An 18,010-nucleotide genomic window follows, 5' to 3' on the forward strand; every position below is an offset into this window, starting at 1 on the left:
ACCGCGCCTGGCCAATTTTTTGTATTTTTAGTAGAAATGGCATTTCACCACGTTGGCCAGGTTGGTCTTGAACTCCTGACCTCGTGATCTGCCGGCCTCAGCCTCCCAAAGTTCTGGGATTACCGATGTGAGCCATCGTGCCCAGCCATCTTTTTTTTTTTTTATTTTTTTTTATTTTTTGAAACAGAGTCTCTCTCCGTCACCCAGACTGGAATGCAGTGGCACAATCTCGGCTCACTGCAACCTCTGTCTCCCGGGTTCAAGTGATTCTCCTGTCTTAGTCTCCCGAGTAGCTGGGATTACAGGCGTGTGCCACCATGCCCAGCTAATTTTTGTATTTTTAGTAGAGATGGGGTTTCACCATGTTGGCCAGGCTGTTCTCAAACTCCTGGCCTCAGGTGATTCACTCCCCCTCGGCCTACCAAAGTGCTGGGATTACAGGCATGAGCCACCGTATCTGACCTTATGTCTTGATTATGGTGGTGGTTACATGAGTATATACATTTGTCAAAACTCACTGTACACTATAAACTGTGTATTCACTTAAGATACGTATATTGTGCTGTACATAAATTATACCTCAATTTTTAAAAAATGAATAAGCAGTCCCTAAATATCCAACAATGCAATGAGTTAGTGAAATCATGATGCATCCATAAAACATTAGGCATGGGACTGCAGAAGGATAGAAAATGACATGGAAGGTTATTTAGCATGTACAGTTAAGGAAAAAAGTTACGAAACTGTGATATACTTGATAGTATTTTTGTAAAATAAAATGTATATACTTGAATAGAAAATGACCAAAAGGAAATCGTCTATTCATTTGTTCAATACAGATTTCCTAAGTGCCCACTATACATTATTGCTACAATTAGCAAAATATACAAAAAAAACCCTTCTGTCATGGTTTCATAAAAGTTATTTAGATTATTAAAATCTAAACATTAAAATAATGAGGCCAGGCACTGTGGCTCGCGCCTGTAATCCCAGCATTTTGGGAGGCTGAGATGGGCGGATCACTTGAGGTCAGGAGTTTGAGACCAGCCTGGCCAACGTGATGAAACCCTATCTCTACTAAAAATACAAAAATTAGCCGGGCGTCATGGCATGTGCCCGTAATCCCAGCTACTCAGGAGGCTGAGGCAGGAGAATCACCACACCTGGGAGGCAGAGGTTGCAGTGAGCCGAGATCATGCCACTGCACTTCAGCCTGGGCAACAGAGTGAGATTCTGTCTCAATAATAATAATAATAAATATTATTATTATTATTATAAAATAAAATAAACATCAAAATAACGAAATGGTAAAGGAAAGTATGTAATTCATACTACCTCTTGTGTCAAAGCACACATAATTTATGCTTTCTTATGGACAGAATAGGATTCACAAGAAATCGGGATCAGTGGTACCTTCTGCGGAGGGAAATTCGGGGACAAGGGCGGCAGGAAGCCTTTCCACCATCTACTCTTTTGTATAGTGTGGTTTTTCAAAATCACATTCATGTGTTATCTATTCTAAACAAACGATTGATTGTTTCTAATTCTTTGCTAGTGTCCGATAATCAGGAATTGGGTGGAAAAGAATGATATGGAAAGATGTATGTAGGAAACAGACAAAGTGTTTTACAACAAGATATTTTCCTTTTTTTTTCTTTGAGATGGACTTTCGCTCTTGTTGCCCAAGCTGGGTTGCAATGGTACAATCTTGGCTCACTGCAACCTCTGCTTCCCAGGTTCAAGCGATTCTCCTGCCTCAGCCTCCCCAGTAGCTGAGATTATAGGCACTCACCACCACACCCTGCTAATTTTTGTAGTTTTAGTAGAGACAGGGTTTCTCCATGTTGGCCAGGCTGGTCTCGAACTCCTGACCTCAAGTGAGCCATCTGCCTCAGCCTCCCAAAGTGCTGGGATTACAGGCGTAAGCCACTGCACTTGGTCGGTATTTTCCATTTTTACTTAAAAAAAAAAAAAAAAAAAAAAAAGTATTGCGATGACATGCACAGAAAAGAGCACACACCAAAATGTCAACCGAGATTGTTTCCAAGTGGTAGGATCGTGAGGGGAATTTTACTTTCTTCTATTTGCTTGTATTCATTTTTGCTATTTCCTAAACAAATGCTCTGTGTGTGTGTGTGTGTGTGTGTAATAACTCAAAAAGAAAAAGAGAGAACAGCAGAGTTGCAGTGTCACCTCTTTCTGCCAGGTGCTCAGACATACCAGAGAACTGTTGGCTGCACTCCCTTTACCCGAGGGGCTGTGTGATTTAGGAAGACAAAGAAGTCAAGGGCAAGGGCACAGGGCCAGCTCCAAGTCTTGAATGTCCTCCCCTCCCTTAGACAGCACAGGCTTCCCCAGCCAACCAGGGTGCCCAGCCAAGTCCCTTGCCCATCTCATGATCTGGAGGCCCTGGAGATTGATGGGGTACACCCACACCCATTTTCTCCCTGGGACACCTGGGTGGCAGGAGGGGCAGGGACTGCTGTCGTGGTTTTGCAGAGGCAAGGAAGCCTTCGAAGGTAATTTGCTTCTGCCACAGATAAGGCACACTGAGACCGTGTCTTCACTGGGTATTGTGCACACATTGAGCATTTTGGTATTCTAAGACCTAAAAGACTTAAGCAACAACATCAAGTTCTGGTTCAGTTTTGTCACCAGCTTCCTCCAGAATATGGGTGAAGCATTGCAGTCAGTCTCAAAGCTAGACACTATCTTGAATGGCAGCCCATCTTGTCCCCCAACCTCATTTGCGGTTTTCAATTCTTCCCAGTCCATCTTCCATGCTCTGTATACACCTTCTAAGGCAGCTTGAATCACCTCTGCAGGTTAGACTGCAGGAAATTTCTCCTTATTCTATAAGCGCCCACACCTTCATCTCCAGGAAGGGGTCATGAGGGCAGACTGCTTAGGGTCTCACTTGAAGAACACTGTCATAAGACAGCCTTGCTATTAGAGGAGGGAAGAGCTTGTCAAAGCCAGCATTTGAGTTTTAAAGGCCTGAATGACACATTCCTGTAACTAAGTCGGGCAGACACATCCCACTGCCACAGTTTGGAACACTTTCTTTTTGGTAGATCTGGGAGCATCTTGTGATTTGGGGAAGACTTCCCCTTGAGGGATGCAGAAACTCAGAAGGAGGGGAAGGGAATGGAAAAAACCAAGTGGAGGATGACCCACCCAAATCCATGAGCCCTTTGTTGAGTATGGACCTTGGTCACTGCTTTTTATGTTTTTAGAGGAAATCTTGCTCTGTCGCCAGGCTGGAATGCAGTGGCGTGATCTCAGCTCACTGCAACAACGTCCACCTCCCGGGTTCAAGCCATGCTCCTGCCTCAGCTTCCTGAGTAGCTGGGACTATACAGGTGCATGCCACCACGCCCAGCTAATTTTTTTTTTTTTTTGTATTTTTAGTAGAGACGGGGTTTCACCTTGTTGCTCAAGATGGTCTCAATCTCTTGACCTCCTGATCCACCCACCTCAGCCTCCCAAAGTGCTGGGATTACAGGCATGAGCCACCGTCCCTGGCCAGGTCACTAATTTCTATAAGGAGACAGATATTCAGTCTTGAAGTGGGGAAATTTGAGGGATTTAGGGGAAAGAGTGAGAAAAAATACTGATGTTGGAAGAGATAAATAAAAGGGTGTGCAAGCTTCAGGAGTCACTAAAAAATGATGCAGTTTTGACACGGGCTGAGGATGAGCTGGGATGAATTTCTACCACTATCCAGCTGTCAGATTTGGCAAGAGCGGGGCGCCCTGAGGTGTCCTTTTCCCTGGCAAGTTAGGGACAAGCAATGGCAGAGGTCAAATCACTTGAGGGGAGAGGCACCACACACAGGTGAGGCCCAGGCATAGCCACCCACCAGGGCCAAATAAAGGCGACCCTGGCCTAGTCATCAGCCCTTTCCATGAGCAGTGGCTCATGCCTGTGATCCCAGCACTCTGAGAGGCTGAGGTGGGTGGATCACCTGAGGTCAGCAGTTAGAGACCAGCCTGGCCAACATGGTGAAACCCCATCTCTACTAAAAATAGAAAAATTAGCTGGGTGTGGTGCGCACCTGTAATCCTAGCTACTCGGGAGGCTGAGGCAGGGGAATCACTTGAACCCAGGAGGTGGTGGTTGCAGTAAGCCAAAATCACGCCACTGCTCTCCAGCCTGGGCGACAGAGCAAGACTCCGCCTAAAAAAAAAAAAAAAAAAGTAGTCTCACAGAGCTGAAGTCCTCTAAACGTGCAATGAAGTAAGCTTCAGGAAGTGGAAAAAAACGCATTAGGTGGCTGGTTGCTCTGCAGATCTCAAGTCTGGAGCAGGATGAGAAGACCCCTAAGGTATCACATGACTCCTATCCTGGGAGAAGGTAAAACCCCCAGTGGAGGAGAAGCAGGGAGCCCCTAGTCCCTGGATCCCTGGAGCCCAGGGAGATCAAGTTACCAGGTCATGTCAAGCAGAGCTTATCAACAAGGCTTTGGGAGGGAGATTTTTTTCCCTTAAGAACTCCAGAAATCCCTATATTCAGAAAGTCTTCTACACACTCAAGAAGCCTTAAGTCACAGTAGTGTCTCTGCTTACTAACATAACTACTTCCTTCTAATTAGAGAGTGAAGATTATGTGGAAAATGGGCATAAATCAAAAGGAGAAGAGTGCAAGTTATATCTACTCTGCTGCTCAGAAAATTCAGGAAGAGAAACGGGACCTCCTGTTAGAAATCTAGGAGGAATTATTGACATTTCTGTTATCTGGGCTCAACCTGCAGTTATTTTCCTAAGATCCTTAAGCTGTACTTTGGTCCAGGCCAGTAAATCTGCCCTTGTGGGTAATTGCTTTTCTAACTTCCTGCCCCACGTTACCTGACAGGAGAACATGCAGGTCTGTAGGAAGCTGGGGCGGCATCCTCCAGCAACCAGATCCTGTGCTGGACACCACAGCCAATGCTGTGGCCACACACACAAAGACTCTACTGGACAGGCCAGGGGCATCTCCTGGCAGATGCGGAAGACGAGATGAAGGACTCCCAGGAAGCGGCCCTGAACACAAGCATTCGTTCAACATTTCCCCAGAAGAGTCCATTTGGGGCTGTCTCACTCTTTCGTGCACTCACAATGCCTGTGCCTGCATCAGGTGAGGCGAGGGACACCCTGAGGGCCCTCTCTGACTCAGATACTGGTCTGGGAACGCCAAGGTAACAAGGCACACCTCATATCTGCAAGGAGCTCACAGTCTAGTGGGTAGGACAAGTCACTATGCAGGGTGACAAAGATGGTGAAAGAAGCAAGGATGAGGGTGGGGCCAGGACTCATGACAAAAGAGAGGCTTGAGGGACAAGGAACGTGGCCCTCAAGCTGTGTACCATCTAATGCTCTCATTCCATCATGTATAACCAGCACTCACCAAAATCTATTAGTTCTTGGATTCAACACTCTATTAATTTTAAACTTAGGTGGATGCATCTTTCAAGAAAAAAACAAGTGGCCCCAAGTTTTAATCTGGACAGACTTGGCACAGACTTGGTTACCAGAAAAACATCACTAGCAGCCTCCTCACTGGTGACACCAGCATGGTGACAATCTGCTCCTCCTTTTGGTTCAGGGAAATGGGTCAAGGGGCACACACGTAGCAGGTAAGAAACCCTACATCCCTGTACTGGCTGGCATTCCCATCCCCAGCAGAAAGGTCAGAGGAGAGGAGCTGAAGGGAGGAGGGTTCTAGGTGGGCTTCTGCAGATGCAACAGCAACAGGAAGAAGGATCCAAGGAGGAATTTAAGGGCTGAGCATGGGATAAAGGTGGCTGACTGACAGAAAGGGGAGGGAGAGATTTCTCCAGATAAATTTGGGCTGGAGGAGGGTTCAACTCCCCGCATTCACCCATCAGGATGCCAGGCTGGTTAGAGGATCTTACTGATGGGGTCTCACCCCTGGGTCCCAGCCCTCAGCAGATACATGATTTTTGGCAAACTGGTCCCTTTCCCGGCTTCAACACCATCACAGGACCAATGGTCCAACTGGCTAACAGTGCCTTTCTTACAAGGATTACCTATCGCGTGTGCGGACTCCTTGGAGGGTGGTCACAAACCTTAAGCCTTACTCTGAACAGCACTATGTGAACGGGCTATCAGTGTCTCACAGCAACCCTAAGCGGAGAGGACAATGCCTGCCAAGTACCCACCATGCACCTCACACTGTTCTTAAGTTCACTCACTTAATCCTAACATTGCTGTAAAACATTTCTCCCAGCTTACAGAGGAGGAAAGCGAAGACTGACTTATTCAACCTCCTTGTCATTCCATACACATTGGGAGGCTGTGTTCAAGGCACTGAGGTCCCCACACGGAACAAGACAGACACAGACCTCTTCTTGTGTAGCATGTATTCTAGTGTGGGAAGAAAGGCAGCAAACAAATGAAAAATAACTGCAGGCCAGGCGTGGTGGCTCACGCCTGTAATCCTAGCACTTTGGGAGGCCGAGGCAGGCAGATCACGAGGTCAGGAGTTTGAGACCAGCCTGATCAACATGGTGAAACCCCGTCTCTACTAAAAGTACAAAAATTAGCTGGGCGTGGTGGCACGCACCTATAATCCCAGCTACTCGGGAGGCTGAGGCAGGAGAACTGCATGAACCTGGGAGGCAGAGGTTGCAGTGAGCTAAGATCGCACCACTGCACTCTACCCTGGGCAACAGAGTGAGACTCCGTCTCAAAACAAAAAAACAAAAAAACAAAAAAAAACCACTTCAGATCCTGGTAAATGATTTAATAGAGTGACATGGAGAGGCAGCAAAGATTAAGGGAGACAACCAACCATGTGACAGTCTGAGAAACACAGAATCCAAATAGAGGAAAGAGCCAGTGCAAAGGCCCTGAGACATGAACAAGTTTGACTTGTTCCAGGAACAGAAAGGAGGTCAGTGTGGCTCAAGAGCAATGGAATGGAGGGTAGGGAGCGGGTAGCAGACAAGGTCAGAGAGCAGGCCAGAGCCAGGCTGTGCTGGGTATTCCACACAGTGGTGAGGACCGGGAATTGTAAGTGCAGTGGGATGACACTGGAGGTCTTTAAGCAGAGAATGACACAATCTAAATTTTGGCTATTCTGGGAAGAATGGAAGATAGGGGCCAGATTTAGAGAGGTTAAAAGAGCAGATCAGGGTTTCGCTTCCATCAATAGTGTGCATGCAATACGAAGACTTGTTTCCATGGTGTCAAGTTTTTGATACCCTGTAGTACGATGCTAGACTGGAATCTCATATCTGACGAAGTGGGGCTCCCACTGTCTCAGTGATCTCAGCTTCGCCTCCTGTGTGGGTCACGTGAGGATAACTGCTTGTGGTTGTATGGTAACAGTTACGCAGCATATATGTAAACATGCTTTTTATTCATCTGGCAATATTGAACAAAGAGTAAGCGTCAGGCACTTGTAAAGTTGTTCTACAGTGTTAGAAACATATTATCAGAGTAGACCTTTGAGGGAAAAGCAATTACTCTATCTGGGAAAAACAAAAGGCCAGCCCTCATTCCTCAAGGCGAGGCTAGTATGGCTACTAGGTTCCCCTAGTCTTCACTCTTCTTGCCAGACTCCACGAAGCCAAATTTTTGAAGAAGCATTTTCTTCTTTGAAGAGGGAGAGGAAATAAAGGAGAACAATAGCAGTATTTTGAGGAGATGGGACATTATAACCAAAGGAACTTGGGATTTGCCCTAATAAGTCCAGCTTTAAGTCAAGGTTGACCTTGGCCATCAGTCCTTGGGTGAGCTTTCTACTTCTAACCTGCAAAACTGGGACAAACCCATCTTCTCTCCGAGGAGGGGAGCCCAATAGTAAACTCACATGGCACTATGACATGACTATAGCAGTTCATGGAGAATTGCTCTTCTTGCTTCTTTGAGCAGCTAAAGGAACACTTAGGACATCCTCCTTTATGTATAAAAGGTTGGGCATTCTCAGGTAACTAAACAAATGGCATTTATTGCTCTTAGAAATCCTTCCCTCTAGAAAGGGGCAAATCAGGTCAAAGTCGTTCCTCAGAAGCTATGAGCAAAAATGACAACCACTTGAGTCTATGATAAACAAGGAGGCCCAATTTCCAAGCAGTCCTCACTAGCTCCATTCAGCCACCACCTCCAGAAAAGGGCCAGGACCATACCCCTACCACTTTCCTTCCTTTTCAACCAAACCAACAAGACCTGGATTTTTTCTTGTCCAGATGCCTAGAATGTGCTACAGCTTGGCCACTCTGTTCTGGGAAGAAGACCAAGGGAACAGAGGAAAGCTACAGCCTTGCTGAGCAACGCAGGACAGAGACAGGTCAGCAGGTACAGAAAGACAAGAAAAAAGCATTAATTGGACTGGAAGACAGCTACTCAATGAGGACAAAACACTAAGTAGCTGGTAACCCTTTAAGCAGAGCTCCTCCAGACACTCGAACAAATGCACTGACTGTGAAACCTGTGTGGGGACTCAGGTACCACACTAGGAAGACCTTTTCCTCCCTGTATTGGGCGCAACAGTGTCTCCCCAAATGTCATTTCAATCTGGAACTTCCTTCAGAATGTGACCTTACTTGGAAATGGGGTCTTTTCAGATGTAATTAAATTATTATGACATCACATTGGGTTAGGGTGGGTTCTACTCCAATGATTGGGTATCCTTGTAAGAAGAGAAAACAGACAGACACAGATAGAACCATATGACAGTGGAGGCAGAGACTAGAATGATGTACCTACAAGCTGAGGAATGCCAAGGATGACCAAGCACCAGCAAATTTAAAAGGAAGAAGGAAAGATCCTCCTCTAGAGCCTTTTGAGAGTCATGGTCCTGCTAACACTTTGATCTGGGATCTTCAGCTTCCAGAGCTGAAATAAATTTCTGTTGTTTTAAGCCCTCCAGTTTGTGTGGTCCTTTGTAATGGCAGCCCTAGGAAACCAATCCATTCACTACCTTACATCTGTTCCCCAAGTCACTCCTTGCCAGTCTCAGCCCAGGGGCTGGAGGCAAGACACACAGGCCATGCCTCCAGCCCACCTGGACTCTTCCACCTTCCCAATGCCCCTCAGTCCTTCTCTCCTTGAGGGGAGGGGTGTGCAGGGATCACATTGCAGCTGCTCCCAACCACCTTCTGCCACAGGAGGCAAACCGGCAGGGGAGTTTTTGTTTTCTTCCCTCAGGCTCCCAGTTTTGTAAGCCTCTTTCAACTACACTGGTGTTCCTTAAATTTCATTCGGTCCCATTCTAGATATACACACAGATACATGTGTTTGGCCATAACCATGTATTCCTTGTATTACCACTTATCTTTATATAGAGTCACTACTTTTACGTAAATAAATTTGCTCCAAAATAAACTGCTACATCATTATTACAATAAATGGAAAATCGCAAATGCAGAGCTTGCTAGATATATACACATTCTTAAATTACACATTAGAATGAATATACAATATTTTTTAAAGACCCCTTCACGTACTGTTTAAAATAACCTAGGGTGGCAATACTATAGGAAGTACTGCCTTAGTGGTACAGTGGCGATCTCTGACTAGTTGGCCCAGAGTTCTGAGCTCCTTATCAGAAAAACCAACTTCAATCTCTCCAATCTCCAGTCTCTAACCCCCGCCCCCAATTCCGCTCAGACACTCCGGGAGAAGGTAAAGGGTAGGAGGAAAGAAAGGCACCCGGGAGTTCTGAGTTCCCACGCAGGCGACCTGAGAACACGAAGTCGAGACCGAAGAAGGCTGTACCCAGAGTGACAAGGGCAGGGAGGGACTGACCTTCTCGCGCAGGGTGCAGTGGACGTCCGAGGCGACGCGCCCTTCCCACCACGGCTCATCCATCATCGCGTACGTAGCGCCGCTATCCGAGGCTACCCGGCTTTCAGGGCGCACCCTGCGTGGACACGGGCAACTTCAGCGGCCAGAGCGTGCCCCCAGCTCCGACCCCCGGTGTCCCTATCCTCGCTAGCCCCTGGCCCCGGGTCCGGGCGGGCGCCCCCTCCTGCGCCCGCTCAGAGGAGCTGGCGGTCGCCTACCGTCCGGGGAAGGCTGCGGTGCCCCCTCCCCTCTGCTCGCCGGACACAGGGCGATATGGAGCTGTGCAACAACTTGCAGAATTTTTATCTTCCCTTTTGCAAAAGTTGCAGAGAAAGTTGTCGACTCCGCTAGCTCACTCGAGGCTGGGGCTCTGGCGGCGGCCACCGGCTCGCCGTCCCCAACTCCTCCCCCGCCGCCCAGCCTTTGTCCTGCTCCCACATCCTGCCCTCCAGCCGGGGCGAAACTCACGCATCCTCTCTGGGCGTGGGGGGCTGCGGACGCCGGGCCCCTCCCAGTGCCAAGCCAGCGGTGCCCTCTGGTGCCTGCCGGCCGCTGGACCCTCGCCTGGGGAGCCCCGCACTCCCGACGGCCAACTCCGAAGCCCGGCTAGCCCCGGCCGTCGCCACGCCCCTGCGTGCGCTCGGGTCCCGCCGCGGCTCGCAGGCTCCCGGCCGCCGGGGCCTCCCTCCCTCGCTGGGGAATTGGGGCCGGGCCTCGCGCATGCGCTGCCGGCGCCCCCGCGCCCCGCGGGGCGGGGGGCTGGGAATTGGAGCCTTTCTTTGCCAGCTCTGGCTCCGCTTCCTGCCCGCCCTCCTCCCTCGCTTCGGCGGAAAGCTTCCCTCTCACCTTCGCTGAAGCTAGTGGTGGCCTTCTGGGCACCCCGCCGACTTGCGCGGGGAGCAAAGGGACCCCGGCGCAAAGGGACCGCGGCGCCACCTGCGCGCACCACGCTTGAAACGTGCGGGCAGGACGCCCTCAGAAAGTTCTGCCTTCCGCGCGCACTGCTCTAGCCCTCCTTACATCGGTTGCACCTGTTTTTCTTTTTCTCTTTTTTTTTTTCTGTTTTGTTGTTGTTGTTGTTGTTTTGTTTTTGCTTTTTTGTTTGTTTTCCTCTTCTTTTAAACCTGCCCTGCCATGGGGAGGTAGATTTCCAAACGGACAATTCCTGTTAAAGCTGCAGAAAAATCACCCTTGTTCACCCACGAGTCCCTAATTCTAAAGGAGCCTAAGTCACTGGTATTTACTGTGCGCCTGCCGAATATTTCTCCACACCTCACGCTGGAGGAAAACCAGGCTTTTTTGCCGGGTCCGGTGGATGGAGAACATTGTCTTTTTAGTCCAGTCGATTGTTTTTGGAAAGTCATTCTTTTGAGTCAGGCCATCTGATGGCATAGCATTGGGCTATCCTTCTTGGCTGATTGATATTTGTGATAGTTTTGATCCACCTACCAACTGGGTGATTTTTGTCAAGTTCCTCAAACTCAGAGCCTCGTGTGTGAAATGGGAATGAAAGTTGCACCAACTTGCTGAAAATTAAATGAGATAATGCGTGTAAAGGGATAATCGCTACACCAGGTATAAAGTGAACACTCAATAAATAACTCCGACTGAAGAGCCTTTAGTTTCTGACTGCTTTCCTGCACATGAAGACCCACCTGGAAAAAATTAAATCAACTTTGATAAGCTTCAATTGGACCTTGAAGAGTAGTTTTAATGTAAAGCGGACGAACAAAAAACTATTTTGAAAGTGTAAGATATCAAAAAATAAACTGAATAAATGTGCAGGCTCTTAAGACGTTACAAAGGGTGAAACACAATAAGGCTTGAACGAATAGAGGTACAAACACCAACTTCACCCAAATTACTCTATGTAATAAAATTTTAATGGTTGTGCATAGATTGGTGGAGGGGGCACTTAACATGTTTTCTAACATTCACATGGGAGAATATCTGTGAGAAAAGCTAAGAAATTTATCTTTTAAAAACGGGGGGGATGGCGGGGCGTGGTGGCTCACACCTGTAATCCCAACACTTTGGGAGGCCGAGGGCGAGCAGATCACCTGCGGTCAGGAGTTTGAGACAAAACTGGCTAACATGGTGAAACCCTGTTTCTACTAAAAATACAAAAAATTAGCCAGGCATGGTGGTGCACGCCTATAATCCCAGCTACCCGGTAGGCTGAGGCAGGAGAATCACTTGAATCCGGGAAGCGGAGGTTGCAGTGAGCGGAGATCGTGCCATTGCACTCCAGCTTGGGCAACAAGAGCAAAACTCCATCTCAATAAACAAACAAACAAAAAAACTGGGGAGATAGACCTGTATTATCAAATCTTAAAGCATATTGCAACACTATAGTTAGAACAGTGTAGTGTTGACACAAGAATGGATGGATTAAGCATCAGTGGAATAACTGGAAAGTTAGGAACATTTAATATACTTAAAAATTCACTGTATGATAAATGTGGCATTTCACTTTGTTGGGACAAGTATAAATGGCTAAATTATTTAATAAATTAGGTTGCGGAAAAAAGTAAAACTAAGGACTTGTTTAAATATCACCAAAGTAAATATAAGAACTTAGAGAACTACAAACAAGCAAATCACAAGAGAAGAAGAAGAAAACATACACGAAGTACACGGAGGGGAAGGCCTAGATATTAAGGCATAGGAAGAACCCAAAGGCAAGGTGAGTAGACATATTTGAATAAATGTGCAAGATCTAGATATATCAATTATCATTACCAAAAAGGCAAATGATAAATTTGAGAAAATGTTTTTAACAAATGTGACAAAAGGTTGATGTTACTTTCCAGACCTCTGATAAATCTGTATGTAAAACATTAACACCCTACATGCAGAAATGGATGCAGGACATGAATAGGTATGCCGTCAAAGAAGGAATTCATATGGATAGATGTTATTTTTAAAATGCTCATACTCCCTCGCACACAAATTAAAAGCTTTTTAAAAAAAACAGTGGGGCACTTTTTTGTTAAGGACTTTTGGTAAATACACAGTGTTGTTGGGAATATAAATTAATACCATCTTTCTGAAAGACAACATAAATCAAAACATTTTAAACTGTATTACTTGATCAAACTCTTCCACCTGTAGAAATTTATTCTTTTAAAAAAGCAGGTTTATTTCAAAGGTGTTTCATCAAAATGCTTTTCATTATAGTGAACCATTAGAACAGGGAACTGGTTTAATAATTATTTGTCTCGTAAAAACATTTTTAAAATGATGCAAAATGAATTGGAGAAAATGTTTATAATTTATTAAATAAAAAGGATAAACTGGGCTGGGCACGGTGGCTCATGCCTGCAATCCTAGCACATTGGGAGGCTGAGGTGGGAGAATTGCATGAGGCCAGGAGTTCAAGACCAGCTTGGGCAACATAGCAAGGCCCCCCGCCCCAAAACACACACACGCTAGCCAGGTGTGGTGGTATACACCTGTAGTCTTAGCTGCTCGGAAAGTTGAAATAGAAGAATCACTTGAGCACCAAAAGTTGAGGCAGCAGTGAGCCATGATTGTACCACTGCACACCAGCCTGGGCAACAGAGCAAGACGATGCCTCTGAAAACAAAAACAAGAGAAAGAATAGGCTGTCTTTAAGGGGATGAATAAAAACAAAAAAAGATTAGAGTATGATCCCAGTTAAACTACATTCATGCACACACACATATGCAAAAATATTAACTGTGTAATCAGAGTGGTAGGATTATGGTACATTTTAATTTACTTTTTTTCCTAAGACTTCTGTATTTTCTAGATTTTCAACAAGAAATATGCATTATTTCATAACCAGAAAAAAAGAGTGAATGTTACTTTAAAATAATCACCTGACATATCAATATGTACTAGAGGGTTCTTCCATTCAACAACAATGAAGAGCATTGATGTTTTGTTTTGTTTTTCATAGCAGTATTATTCCTTTCCCAATCTTTCTATGCTGGGTACATTGAAAGAAGATAGGCCTTTATTATTCACTAATTTGTACTGCCCTTTTCCTAAACTTCAGCTATCAATTATCAGGAGTTTGGATAACTGAGAGGGAAAGCAAAAACTTTGGGCTTTTCTCCAGGGGCTATTTCAGTAAGATTCTAAGCATAGTCATTCCACACCCCTTTGTGTATCATTCTCCAGAGTCCCTCATTTTCTCAGTATTTCTGAAGAGTAAATATACATTGCACCAGTAAACTGATGGTTTTGTGCTGAGTCACAGTCCACAGGTGCCTTTAGCAGAGAAGGCTTCCTGTGCCGGGCAGCAGGAAGTACCAATGCAACTGGAATCACTTCTCCCATCCACCCCCAACCAAGCCAAGAAGAAGTATTAATTAAGCCATTCAAAAACTAAACTTTATTAAGTGCTTACCATGAGTCTGTTACCATCCCCCCACCCTCAACCTCTGAAACTCACAGGTTGGGAACGACAGATTTAGAGCAAGTGCATTCTACTTATCTTCAGCTTTCTTATGTATCCCTAAAAAAATAAAAATCTGCCCTTTTCAATCTTCCTTAGAGGACAAATTGGTCTAATATTTTCACTGTAATATTATGAACTTCCCAGTTTGCGCTGAACTTTCCTTTTGCTTTTCATATGATACAAACTCTCAAACGTGGCAAAATGTACATGTTCTCCCCCTGGCCCCAGGCCTTGTTCTCCTCCTCCCCAGCGATAACCAGAGTCTTATGTTTCCTTCCGAAGTGATTTATGCATTTACGTAGACATTCATGCCTTTTCTTCCTTTTACATGAATGGTAGCATACTCTACACATCCTCGTGTGCCTTACTGTTTTCTGTTTTGTTGTTTCATGGCAGTGCCCAAAGAACTGCATGGCATCCCGTAATCCCATAGTATGGATCCATCATAAGGTATGGACATTTAGCCTGGGAATGGCCATACATTTCTAGCCTTCTGCTTCCATATAACCACATTGCAGTGAGTATTTGCTTCCATGTAACCATACTGCAGTGAATATCCTGACAGAGGATATAAAGCATATAAATTCCTCAAATACTCAGCTGTCCAGGGGAAGTTGAGGCATATACTTTGAATAGCGTTTCCTCGTGGTGTTAATGGTTTGCACTACTCCATTCAGGACCAAAAGCATGAAGTTTGGCTTGGTTTATAGACACAGACGGAAGACATCTGCCTTATTACCACTTTGATCTTTAACCAAAAACCAATCCAGTGCCTTTAAACGAGTTTTAATTGTGTGGTCTACTTAGTCAAGAGAACATTTGCCAAATCCTTTATGATCCTTGACTACAAGTTCTTGAGATATGAGTCGGCAGATTAGGTCTGAGAACCAGGCAGGAAGAATAAAAAAAGCAGCATTTTGCAAGCAGAACTCAAAACCTAGGACATTTATAAAGCTGGTCCACATTACTTTTTTAAATTTAAAAAGGCACAGACGGAATAAGTGAAAAATAAACCTACCTCTCACCCAGGGCCAGCTCCATGCATATAGAAAATTTTATCGTTGAACCTGTGTTTTGTAAATGAAGTCCTTCGGGACAGTGGAGCATGCAGGGAGCAGAGGAGACAAGTGTCTGCCATTCCATGCTCTCTGTTTGCATGTGCTATTCCCCATGCCTCATGAGCACAGAATTCCAGTGGACCTGTGATGCATGGAGTTTGGTGACATTCAAAGGGAGCAGAAGGTCAGTGGATCATGTGTACAAGTGGGCATGGGGCGGGGGGAGTACCTGAGAGGCTGTGCTTTCTATTTGAACTAGACGTTGCTTTGGAACACAGAAAGAAGGTGTTATCAGTTTCTGGGGCTGCCCTAACAAAGTACAACAATGGGATGGCATGAAACAACAGAACTTTCTTCTTTCACAGTTCTGGGTACTAGAAGTCCCAAATCAGGGTGTCAGTAGGGCCACACTCCCTCTGAAAACTCTAAGGAAAAATTCTTTCTTCCTCTTCCTGGTTTTTGGGGTTGGCCAGGGATTACAACTTGAATCCCTTGTTCTTCCTTGGCTTATAGCTACAGCACTCCAAACTCTGCCTGTGTCTTCACGCGGGCTTCTTCTCTCTCTCTTCACATAGCCACTTCTTCTCCTCCTCCTCCTCCTCCTCCTTCTTCTTATTCTTTTGAGACGGAGTCTCACTCTGTTGCCAGGCTAGAGTGCAGTGGCATAATCTCAGCTCACTGCAACCTCTGCCTCCAGGGTTCAAGAAATTCCCCTGCCTCAGCCTCCCCAGTAGCTGGGATTACAGGCACGCACCACCATGCCTGGCTAATTTTTGTATTTTTAGTAGAGACAGGGTTTCACCATGTTGACCAGACTGGTCTGGAACTCCTGACCTCAGGTGTTCTACCCACCTTGGCCTCTCAAAGTGCTGGAATTACAGGCGTGAGCCACCGCGCCTGGCCATGTCTTCTTATAAGGACACCGGTCATATTGGACTAAGGGTTCACCCTACTCAATATGACCTCATCTGAACTAATGACATCTGCAATGAACCTATTTCCTAAAAAGGTCACATTCTGAGCTATTGAAGGTTAAGACTTCAACCTATCTTTTGTGGAGGTACACCATTCAACCCATAACAGAAGGCAGTAGTATTCTAGGAAACATGAATGACCAGGGAACCCTATCATATGCTTTCTTAGGGGTGTTACTTTCCTGTGTTAGGCAACCATGTATTACGACATAGATAGAAAGGGAAAAATGGGGCAACCCATAGTTCCTCTTCCTTCAGCTCTTCCTTACTCATTGGTATTATGCCTGAGGTAGGGAGTATTGATTGGCTGTGCACGTATCAAGAGTGAAATAAAAATAGTTAACTTAATTTTGTGCAGTGTTTTCACCGTTAAGGAAAGAATGAAATATATACACATGTTCAAGCTACAAAATACAAATTGTGTAATTTCAGTGATTTTGCATGTGAGTTGTGTTCTTATTTTTGCATTTAAAACTGGCATTGCATAATATAAAGATAAATAATAAAATTCATGCTAATACTTTAAGTTTTGAATTTTCTTTACTGAAAATGACATTAAATAGCATATTTTAAAATATCTCAATAAAAAATTTTAAAAGAACTCACAAGTTGAGAAAGAGCTCTATAAACTGTCCACAGACTATCTCACACTGCTCCCAACCTGTCCCACCTGACTGCCATCCCAGAAGAAATTGATTTATGTTTCCTACCAAAGATATTCTCTCTTTCTCTTTTGTTTTAAGAGACAGAGTTTTGCTCTGTCATCCAGGCTGGAGTGCAGTGGTATGATCATAGCTCACTGTAGCCTGGAACTCCTGGGCTCAACAAGGGATCCTCCTGCCTCAGCCTCCTGGGTAGCTGGGACTACAAGCAAGGGTCACCTCGCCCAGCCCATGCTGTTTTTAACCTGAAGTCACCTATCCCCTTTTGTGAGTAATCCTTGTGGCAAAGCTTTCCCCCTTGCTAGTAATGTATTTTTGTTGATAAATACGAGAAAATTTATCATTTGTGGCATGCTTAGCATATGCCAGGCACTGTGATACATGTCCAAGCAATCACTGAGAGCAGGCTTCCCTACTTCCCAAATAATTGTCCATTGCCTTTCTTCCTGTTCTCCCACACCTCCATCTATTTACCCCACACACTTCAGGTTCCTTGAAGACAAGACTTGTATCTTTTCCGTATTTGTATCCCCAACATCTAGCCCAGTGCCTGCAGTAAAGGACGTGGTCAATATAGGTTTACCAAAGTAATAAACAATGGGTCAGGCACAGTGACTCAAGTCTGGAATCCCAGTACATTGGGAGGTTGAGGTGGGAGGATCACCTGAGTCCAGTAGCTTAAGATGAGCCCAGGAAACATAGTGAGACCCTGTTTCTACCATTTTTTTTTTGTTGTTGTTTTTGATTTAGCCAGGTGTGGTGGTGTGCGAGTCTGTTAGTACCAGCTACTTGGGAGGTTGAGGTAGAGAGATGGTGGCTGCAGTAAGCCCTGATCTCGCCACTGCAGTCCAGCCTGAGCAACAGAGCAAGACCCTGTCTCAATAAACAAATAAAGAAATAAACGATGGACACATGGATAGTGGAGCTAATGGGGGCCTATGAGAATCACCTGGCCCAGACTTCAGACTGGTCAGGAGTTACTGTCCTCACTTTTCAAATGAGATCTGGAAAGTGTGTGACCCTCTATGGGCCACTTATGCTCTTTGGATCTCCTTGTCCATATTAGTAAAATGAGAAAACTACTCTTTCCTTA

At 45.5% G+C, this 18,010-nt stretch overlaps 1 protein-coding gene across 2 annotated transcripts in view; it reads right to left on the reverse strand.

The window, feature by feature from the left end:
- Positions 1 to 10,729, reverse strand: part of CCNJL (cyclin J like) — a 62,808-nt gene extending 52,079 nt beyond the window's left edge. The window contains exons 1-2 of one of the 2 annotated variants that reach the window (XM_017885733.1): positions 10,641 to 10,729; positions 9,756 to 9,870 (exon numbers count right to left, since the gene is read on the reverse strand). In XM_017885733.1, coding sequence (XP_017741222.1) covers positions 9,756 to 9,821 — 66 coding nt within the window. In that variant the 5' untranslated portion in view covers positions 9,822 to 9,870; positions 10,641 to 10,729. Of the gene's footprint in view, positions 1 to 9,755; positions 9,871 to 10,262; positions 10,606 to 10,640 lie in introns of those variants that run through there. The other variant, XM_017885732.1, reaches the window with a different exon arrangement.
- Positions 10,730 to 18,010: the final 7,281 nt, after the last annotated feature.

The sequence above is a fragment of the Rhinopithecus bieti genome, unplaced genomic scaffold (assembly GCF_001698545.2).
Source record: "Rhinopithecus bieti isolate Rb0 unplaced genomic scaffold, ASM169854v2 scaffold_15146, whole genome shotgun sequence".
NCBI classification, from domain to species: Eukaryota; Metazoa; Chordata; class Mammalia; order Primates; family Cercopithecidae; genus Rhinopithecus; species Rhinopithecus bieti.